General features: G+C 54.2%; 1 protein-coding gene across 1 annotated transcript in view; it reads right to left on the bottom strand.

The window, feature by feature from the left end:
- The window catches only part of itpr1a (inositol 1,4,5-trisphosphate receptor, type 1a), a 72695-nt gene that overhangs the window by 18418 nt on the left and 44277 nt on the right, over positions 1–10000 (bottom strand). The window contains exons 42-53 of the mRNA XM_060069922.1: positions 9829–9903; positions 8561–8621; positions 6897–7080; positions 6232–6438; positions 5656–5909; positions 4319–4519; positions 3717–3827; positions 3207–3302; positions 2798–2941; positions 2344–2451; positions 1130–1322; positions 168–290 (exon numbers count right to left, since the gene is read on the bottom strand). Coding sequence (XP_059925905.1) covers positions 168–290; positions 1130–1322; positions 2344–2451; positions 2798–2941; positions 3207–3302; positions 3717–3827; positions 4319–4519; positions 5656–5909; positions 6232–6438; positions 6897–7080; positions 8561–8621; positions 9829–9903 — 1757 coding nt within the window. The remainder of the gene's footprint in view (positions 1–167; positions 291–1129; positions 1323–2343; positions 2452–2797; positions 2942–3206; positions 3303–3716; positions 3828–4318; positions 4520–5655; positions 5910–6231; positions 6439–6896; positions 7081–8560; positions 8622–9828; positions 9904–10000) is intronic.

Here is a 10000-nt window from a genome sequence, read left to right as displayed (position 1 = left end):
TGTGAAAGTACAGCCCTACTCCACCAATCACAGTATCACATGACTGAGTGGAGGAGGAGGAGGAGGAGGAGGAGCAGGAGGAGGAGGAGGAGCAGGAGGAGGTGAACGTGGACGTGGAGGTAAAGGAGAAGGAGGAGAAGATCCAGACTTTGTGCCCAGCGACTGACCTCCGTGGACGCCTTCCAGGGGGTAGAAGAAGCAGACCAGGAGGTTCATGAGGACGGCCAGGTTGAAGGAGATGTTACTCCACAGAGACATGTTCCTGGAGCACCAGTACAGCACAGGCTGAGCTACAGGGGAGAGAGGAAGGAGGGGGGGGGGGGTATTTTAATGATATAATTAAACAGTACAACACACCATCATTTCCTTTCTCCTTAGCAGGCTCCTGTGAGAGGCTGGTGGTCTACAGTGCTTTGTCAAGGCGAGGAGACGGGAGTTCAGCGTTGGGGATTCTTTAGATCTTAGGGGTTTGACAAATTCGTATTTCTCTAAAGATCTTGAAAGTTTCGTTCATTGGTTTAGTTGACAGGGGCCATGTACAGAACAGGTTCTATATCAGAGTTAGCTGAATAGCTCATTTTAAACTGCTGTAACACATTGACAGACCTTTATTTAGAAGAGCAGAGAAACCAGAGGAAATAATTCCAAAGAGGAACTGAGCGCACTAGGTTCTTGTCAACGGCAGGATGTTGACCTCCAAGCCGCCGTGACCTCGCCTTCTCACCATTGATACTGTGGTTTCTATGTTGACGTCTTTTTTGGCCTTTAGGGAGTTTTACGTCTGGGTTCCAAGGAAGGGACCGAACACACAACCCGAGCTGTGTGGGCACGTCTGTGGTCCAACGTGTTAACGTATGACACGCTGTGTGTGTGTATGTGTGTGTATGGGTATGTATGTGTGATTCAGAAGATGACGGATGTGAGCGTGAGATACTTCAGAAGACCTGGAAAGCCCCTGTTCACTCTCAAAAACACACAAGGACCCACAGACAGAGAGAGCGAGAGAGAGACAGGCAGGCAGGTAGACACACAGAAACAGACAACAACATGGCCACACAGAGCAGCCAGGATCAGAGGGTTCCTTGAGCGTTTGGATGTGTGTACGCGAGGACGCGCGTCTTCGCCGTACCCTGGAGCTTCTTCTGCCAGTTCATCTCGTTAAAGAGGTCCTCGGCACACAGGAAGAAGTCGTTGATCTTGCTGCCCTGCTCGTCGCGCTCTGTGGTGAAGTAGATGCGCAGCTTGGACTCCGAGGTCAGGAACTCGCAGATGCTGGGGACGGGGAACACGATCTCCTCCATGGTGCGGTCCTGGCGCACGATCTGAGGGAGAGAGGGGTTCTGCAAAGGGTCTCCGAGGAATAATGGCTGCCGGTGTCTCAAGGGAGGGCCATAGTGTGGCCCTTGTTTCTGTGTTTAGGGTAGAGCAGTCACCTCTATCTGGGTGGTGTTTAGGGTGGAGCAGTCACCTCTATCTGGGCGGTGTGTTTAGGGTGGAGGAGTCATCTCTATCTGGGTGGTGTTTAGGGTGGAGGAGGCACCTCTATCTGGGTGGTGTGTTTAGGGTGGAGGAGTCACCTCTATCCGGGTGGTGTGTTTGGGGTGGTGCAGTCTCCTCTATCTGGGCGTGACACTGACCTGGTGTGTTTAGGGTGGTGCAGTCACCTCTATCTGGGTGGTGTTTAGGGTGGAGGAGTCACCTCTATCTGGGCGATGTGTTTAGGGTGGTGCAGTCACCTCTATCTGGGCGGTGTGTTTGGGGTGGTGCAGTCACCTCTATCTGTGTGGTGTGTTTAGGGTGGAGGAGTCACCTCTATCTGGTTGGTGTTTAGGGTGGAGGAGTCACCTCTATCTGGGCAGTGTGTTTGGGGTGGAGCAGTCACCTCTATCTGGGTGGTGTATAGGGTGGAGGAGTCACCTCTATCCGGGCGGTGTTTAGGATAACCTCTATCTGGGTGGTGTGTTAAGGGTGGTGCAGTCACCTCTATCTGGGTGGTGTTTAGGGTGGTGCAGTCACCTCTATCTGGGTGGTGTGTTTAGGGTGGTGCAGTCATCTCTATTTGGGCGGTGTGTTTAGGGTGGTGCAGTCACCTCTATCTGGGCGGTGTGTTTAGGGTGGTGCAGTCACCTCTATCTGGGTGGTGTGTTTAGGGTGGAGGAGTCACCTCTATCTTGGCGGTGTGTTAAGGGTGGAGGAGTCACCTCTATCTGGGTGGTGTTTAGGGTGGAGGAGTCACCTCTATCTGGGTGGTGTTTAGGGTGGTGCAGTCACCTCTATCTGGGCGGTGTGTTTAGGGTGGTGCATTCACCTCTATCTGGGTGGTGTTTAGGGTGGTGCAGTCACCTCTATCTGGGCGGTGTGTTTGGCGTAGAACTCCAGGGCCTCGTCTCCTTCCCCACTCGAACCTCCCGGCTTCAACATGATTGACAGCTCCTTTTTATGGCGTGCCAGCTGTACGGCGAGAGACAAGGGTCACACGACACGCAGACACACCGGAATCACATTAGGTGCTAATTAGTTGTCATGGTTACGACTCCTATGTCAGTAGGTTCACAGATCTTTACTTCATGGAAAACCCAACTTTACATGCAGGTCTACAATTCATTCATAAATCAGAGGAGTGACACCGAGTAGAAATAGTCTTAATTTCAGTGGTTTGACGATGAGAAGGTGATGCAGATTCTACCGCACAATATATATACGTGCTGGGTCCAGTGTAGAAGGCCGTAGCAGAACGTCGGGGACCCCTGGAGGCAGGGGCGTGACGGGGGAGAAGGTAGCGCCAGGTGGGACTCACCTGGTGGGCCAGGATGTAGATGTTGTGTCCAACGTTTCTGGGTGAGGCAGCGTCGTGGTCCTCCTCTTCACCCTCCTCTTCCTCCTCGTCCGAGCCTTCGAACTCCACCTCCCCTTGCAGGTAGGCTTTCTTTATGACCTCCACCTGCACACACACACACACACACACACACACACACACACACACACACACACACACACACACACACACACACACACACACACACACACACACACACACACACACACACACACACACACACACGATGGGGGTAATGTCGGTTTATTTGGAAGTGTGCATAGACTCAGAGGAGGATGGAGTAGGCTGCCCAAGGCTCTGGCTTCTACAAGTCATTCTTGAGAGTCTCTGTTCAGGTGGAGGTGGACGTGAGGCGGTGCAGGTCGCTCACCAGCTCCTTGGGCCTCATGTTGTACAGGATCCTCTCCGCGTTCTCGCTGTCATGGCGACTCTCCATGATGGCCAGCAGCAGCTTGGAGGCGTTGTTCTGAGACGGAACAAGACGACAACGAGAGGGTGGGTGGAGGGGGAGGTGGTGTATGAATGGTCGGAGGTGGTGTTTGAGTAGGTGGAGGCGGCATCGACAAGCAAAGGAAAACACAAAATACAACTCTGAACATAAAATCTCTCAAAGCCCCTCTGGAGTTGTTCCGGCCAAAGACAACAAGCAGACCCAGTGGTGCAGGAGGAAATGCTCTCTGCAGATGTTTGGTTTGGCTGCCTTGCTCAACAGCTATAGCTGCCGTGATAAATGATCCCTCTCTCAGGGTCTGCTTCTATTATAGATGCCAGCGGTACCCAGGTTGTCATGAGTGTAGAGCCAACCGAACTCAAACATGGCAAGCCAACGTTAGGTGGAGCATGCTGGTGGCGCTGCTTAGGTGGGGTTGGTGGTGCCTACCTTCAGCTCCAACACCAGGTCCATCCGCTTCTTGCCCAGGGGGTTGATGTCGTTCAGGATGAGGGCGATGATGATGTCGATGCCGTTGGACTCGTGGGTGGCAATGCAGTTCTAGAGAAATTAAAACCCAGACTGATTTTATGAGACTTCAGCGCACTGTATGTTTAGAGCCGTTAATCACAGATACAATATCCAGGGCTGAGATTAAAAAATACAGAGAACCTGCACAGTCTCCCCCCTAACCCCCTACTAGGCACTTATTGTATTCTGTACATCCTTGCACTTAATGTACGCACTTATGTATGTTGTAGGTCCTGGCACTTAATGCACACACTTATTGTATGTTGTACGTCCTGGCACTTAAAAATAGTACTTAGTCCTAGCTATCATTGTTGTATATGGGGAATGGGTTAACCTAGTGATTGTTAGTGTTTGGTACTTGCCCATGAACATCCTTACTGTACCGACAGAGCTATATTGTTTCTCTTTCGTAAGCCGCTTTGGAAAAAAAGAGTCTGCCGAATGCCCTGAATGTAAATCTTTCCCATGATGCAGCAGTATTGGTTCCTTCTGACCCAGAGTCTGGTGTGCGCTGCACTCACCTGGTTCTCGTGGCAGGGCCCCTGGCAGTACTCGGTGAGGCTCTCCAGCGTCTGGTTGATGAGGGCCACGTTCTTCTCGTTGATGTACAGCCCCAGCAGGCCCAGACCCCCCGTGGTGCTGCCGCAGATGCAGTCCAGGAACTGCAGCGTCTCGCACACCAAGTTGTAGTTGTTCTTGTTCTTCTGGCACCTCAGAAAGTTCTGGACGGACAACAGCTTGGATGAGGAACTTCATGAATGCCAGAACTTGGGGGGGGGGGGGGGGGGGGGGGGCGAGAGCATGTTACTGATTAGGAACCGGTGATCGGTCAATATATTGGCTGTTATTATTTAAGTCAGCATCTTGAAACAAACCTTTTTAGGTTAACTCTCTCCTAATGTCATGGTGTAGTTTTCCTTCTTTAATTCTTTAGAATTAAAAACACTTTCCTGTTTGCTTAGATCTAAAACACCTCTCTGTGATTCCCAGTCCTATGTTCTTGTAAGCTCACGTTTAGTTCCTGCGGTGTTTGGTTTCCTTTGTTGAGGCACGTCTGCTCAAACCTCCTGACGTAAACCATCACTTTGAACTCACTTCCGGTTCCTGTCGTGCTGTTTCACTTGTGTTGTTAAATTACCACAGACCATAACTACATTAGAGTAAGATTGAACTTGAATGATTGGAATACCCCATCCCTCGTTCTAATGCACGCTGTTCTGCATAGAAGCTGGGTCTGAGGGTCTAGGGGGGGGGGGGGGGGGGGGGGGGGCGAGAGCATGTTACTGATAAGGAGCCGGTGATCGGACAATAAATCGTCCGTTATGTTAATCAGCATCTTGAAACAAACCTTTTTAGGTCAACTCTCTCCTAATCAGTAAGTGCAGTTTTCCTCCTTTAACTCTACCTCTAAAACACCTCTCTGTGATTCACAGTCCTATTGTTCTTGTTAGCTCACGTTTGGCTCATGTGGTGTTGTGTGGTTTCCCTTGTTGAGCACGTCTGCTCTAACCTCCTGACGTTTACTTTCACTTTGAACTCACTTCCTGTTCCTGTCGTGATGTTTCACTCGTATCGTCACATCACCACAGAGCACGGCGTAGAATGGAGTTCGATTGGACTTGAACGATTAGAATACCCCATCCCTCGATCAAATGCACGTTGTTCTGCATAGAAGCAGGGTCTGGGGGTCTGAGGTCTTGGGTCTGATGGGGTCTGAGGTCTGGGGGTCTGAGGTCTGGGGCCTTGGGCCTGAGGGTCTGGGGGTCTGAGGTTCTGGGGGTCTGAGGTCTGGGGCCTTGGGCCTGGGGGTCTGGGGGTCTGATGATCTAAGGTCTGGGGGTCTGAGGGTTGCACCCACCTGGAGGTCCCGGTTGTGGTTCTCGCAGAGCAGCTGCAGGAAGCGCAGGATGGGCTGCATGATGACGATGATGAAGCTCATCTCGCCCTCGTCCTGGTTCTTGTCGCCGGCGCTGGGCTGGCCGTCGGCCAGGGAGAAGTGCTCCTCCGCGTCAGCGTCGCGGCGGTACGAGTTGAAGGCCTTCTTGGTGGCGGAGGAGGCCTCCAGCAGCTGGTCGCGGGCGTCCTCTGTCACCACCACCGGAGAGTCTTTGGCTGAAGGACGGACAAACAGAGGGTTAGCCAAGAAGAGCTAATGTTAGAGCTAACACAATGTCGCTAGTCTTTGGCGTGAGGACGGACACACCGAGGGTTAGCGAAGGAGCGCTAATGTTAGAGCTAACACAACGGAGCTATCCGATCCACAAAACCAGAGATGTTCGGCAAACAAAGTAACGTGGCTGATCGGAACACAGAAGGTGCAGAAGATGAACAAGTATAGCAACCGATGAATACACGTCGCAACGAGCCGCAACCCGAGAAAAAAACGTGTTCTCAAAGACAAAGGTACGGAGGGGTAAAGGCGATAGTGGCGGACCTTTCTTGCGCACGGGGACGTCCTTGTCGGGCGTCTCGTCGTCCCTCTTGCGGTTGCCCAGGTCGCTGGTGTTGACCGTCACCGTGGCTTTGATCTCCAGCTGGGCCAGCTTCATGCGATCGTAGAAGACCCGGAAGAACTTCTCAGACTTCTTGTCTGCCGTCAGTCGCCGGAAGAAGGAATCCTGGGAGCCGGCGAGGGGGTTTAAAGGGGACAGCGGTCAGTCGGGCGTTGTGTCCACTGCAGTGATCGACACGTTACGCCCCTTATGACACCAGGGGGTCAGTGGGGGATAAACCACAACAATGGACTCAATGTGGCCACCGGGGTGTCACCAGGGAATGCTGACCGGCGGGGAGAGGAATAACATTCCGACAACTTCAAGACACACCGTCACCAGACGACACCTTGAACTCCTCTCCTTTCATTTGACATCGCACCGCAGGTGTCATAAGGATTATAAAAGAGTTTAAGGAGGCGATTACGCAGGAGATATCGTTGATATCAGAGACCTGGATAAGGCGGGTAGCACGCAATGACGCAGTCCAGGAGGACCATAAACACGATCACCGCGTCACAACAACAAACGGCCCATAATAGCATCAGAGAACCGCCGCGCTGCTGTGACCTTTAGAAGCCGCGCCACAGGGGTCCTTGTGAGGGACGCAGCGGGCCGGGCGCCAGGCGACCGCTGAGGGTCTGAGCCAGCGGGGCCCTGCGGCGACGACGGACCCGGTCTGCGTCAGCGGGCCGGATCTCGACCGTAGGACCCGGCGCGGGGGGGGCCGCTGGCTGCATCCTCACCAGACCGTCCACAATAACCTGCTCTCCGTGCCGGCGCCGCACGCACTGTAGAGACACACGCCGTCAGCCAAACCGGAAGCAGCACAGTGCCGCCAGAACCCCCACAATGCATCACACACACACACACACCGGGAGCGGCAAAGGTGTCGAGTCTCCTCCAGAAACAACACTTTGACTCCGTTAATTAGTTCTTAAGGGGACGAGGTCAGCGTGGAATCAGAGCGCTTCTCAACGTAAAACACGCTGCCCTAAATCCCCCAGAAGGCTGGTCGGCGTTACGTAAGGCCTGTTATCTGCAGCAGCAGCCCGCCGGCAGGGCTTCCACGCGCCCAGGGAAACAAAACAACCCGAGCCTGGCCTACTTAGGCCAGCGGGGAAGGGGAGACGGCGGAGTGGAGGCGGGCGAGGCCCAGACACCCGAGGCAAGAGAGGGATTTGGGGGCCATGAGAGAGGGGGGGGAGGGAGAGAGAGAGAGAGAGAGAGAGAGAGAGAGAGAGAGAGAGAGAGAGAGAGAGAGAGAGAGAGAGAGAGAGAGAGAGAGAGAGAGAGAGAGAGAGAGAGAGAGAGAGAGAGAGACAGACAGACAGACAGACAGACAGACAGACAGACAGACAGACAGACAGACAGACAGACAGACAGACAGACAGACAGACAGACAGACAGACAGACAGACAGACAGACAGACAGACAGACAGACAGAGAGAGAGAGAGAGAGAGACAGAGAGAGAGAGAGAGAGAGAGAGAGAGACAGACAGAGAGAACCAGAGAGAGACAGAGAGAGTGTGAGTGATTGAGAGACAGACAGAGAGAGAGACAAAACACAGTGAGAGAGAGACATAGAGACAGAGCGAGATAGAGAGACAGAGAGAGAGACAGAGGGGTGTGGACAGATGACTGATCCTTTATCAGGTGCCATCGAGGCCAGCTTCAGAGCCCGTTGCACAACCAGCGGTGGTTTCAGGGTAGACGTGAGAGCTGCAGCAGATAAACTGTTGTAAAGGTGAACGATAAACGATCGGTCGCTCCTACAGGCTCTCCTGTCAACAATGTGTGTGTCTGTGTGTGTCTGTGCATACTCTTGTGTTTGTGTGTGTGCATCCGTTTGTTTGTGAGTATATTTGTGTGTGTGTGTGTGTGTGTGTGTGTGTGTGTGTGTGTGTGTGTGTGTGTCCGCGTGCATGCACGTGTGAGTGTCTATGTACATATGTTTGTGTTAGTGGGAGTGTCTATGTGCATGTTTGTGTGTGTGTTTGTGTGCATATGTCTGTGTGGTGTGTACGTGCGTGCAAGTGTGAGTGTCTATGTACATATGTTTGTGTGTGTGTGCATATGTTTGTGTTAGTGTGAGGTTCTACGTGCATGGGGCTGCTAGGTGTGTGTGTGTGTGTGTGTGTGTGTGTGTGTGTGTGTGTGTGTGTGTGTGTGTGTGTGTGTGTGTGTGTGTTCGAGCCTTATTTGTTTTGAATCCTAAAAATGAAGTTCAAAGTCCAGCAGTCTTTCCAGCTCACAACCAAACCCTCAAACCAAAAGGCTGACCACGCCCCCTAGCAGGCTGACCACGCCCCCTAGCAGGGTGACCACGCCCCTAGCAGGCGGACCACGCCCCCTAGCAGGCTCTCCTCGGGCACCGAGGTCGCTACTCCGACCAGCTCAAACAATGACATCATTGTGAGCTCCGGGGCCCCCCGCCACCACCACCACCACCAGGCAACCGCCCCGCCGCACGTACACCCGTACACACACACACACACACACACACACACACACACACACACACACACACACACACACACACACACACACACACACACACACACACACACACACACACACACACACACACACACACACACACACACACACACCCTGCCAGGGGGGAAGCGATAGGAGCCGAAGCGGCCAGGCAAGGACGCCTTGCAATAAATAACTGAATGACGAGGTGGGCCAGTCGGGCAGAGAGGGAGGGGAGGGGGGGGAAGGAGGTGTAGTTGGTGGGTGAGAGAGCGAAGAGGGGGAGGTGGTGGGGAAGAGAGGGGGGGGGGGAGAGGGGAGGAGGTGGTGGGCGAGAGAGGGAGGGAGGAGGGTGAGAGAGGGGAGGACATGTAAGTGGTGGGTGAGAGAGGGGAAAGGGGAGGTGGTGGGTGGGAGAGAGGGGGAGGAGGGAGAGGGGAGGCGGTGGGGGGCAGAGAGGGCGAGGTGGTGCGTGAGTGAGGAAGGAGGAGGGGGAGGTGATGGGTGAGGGACCGGGAATAGGGGGAGGGGTGAGGTGGGTGAGAAAGAGGGGAGGAGGGAGAAGTGGTGGGTGAGAGAGGGGGGAGGAGGTGGGTGAGAGAGGGGGGAGGAGGGGGAGGTGGTGGGTGAGAGGGGGGGGGAGGAGGGGGAGGTGGTGGGTGAGAGAGGGGGGAGGAGGTGGGTGAGAGGGGGGGGAAGAGGGGAGGTGGTGGGTGAGAGAGGGGGGGAGGAGGGGGAGGTGGTGGGTGAGAGAGGGTAAAAACATGGGGGCCCAGTGCCAGGAGTGGGGGCAGATTACACTGATCTAAGCAAACAGACTCCCTCTCTCTCTCTCTCTCTCTCCCTCCCTCCCTCCCTCCCTCCCCCTAGACCATTACATAACGGCCCTCCAGGCTCAGAGACACTCATACAGTAACCACACGTGCCTCAGACCACGTACACTCAAGGCTCACGTGCACCTGGCATACATTAGCTTTCCCAGGTGTCGACACACACACACACACACGCACACGCACACACACACCCACAGACCCACTGTTGAGTGGCGGCCGGGCTCTTACGTAACCGGCTGTCGTGCGGCGCCTGGAGGCTCAGAGTCTGAGAGGAAGAGCCTCCGGGCGCGGCCCCTGGCCCCCCTGCGGAGGGGCCGTTCCCACGCCGCTCACGTGAGGCCCATGATGTTTTACGGGTCCGTGCGGACCGGTTGAAGCATCAGAGGTTGATAAAACCGCC

This window comes from Gadus macrocephalus, chromosome 13, assembly GCF_031168955.1.
Source record: "Gadus macrocephalus chromosome 13, ASM3116895v1".
Taxonomy (NCBI): Eukaryota; Metazoa; Chordata; class Actinopteri; order Gadiformes; family Gadidae; genus Gadus; species Gadus macrocephalus.
The sequence above is the reverse complement of the archived record's forward strand: the minus strand, read 5'-3'. Positions and strand labels throughout refer to the sequence as shown.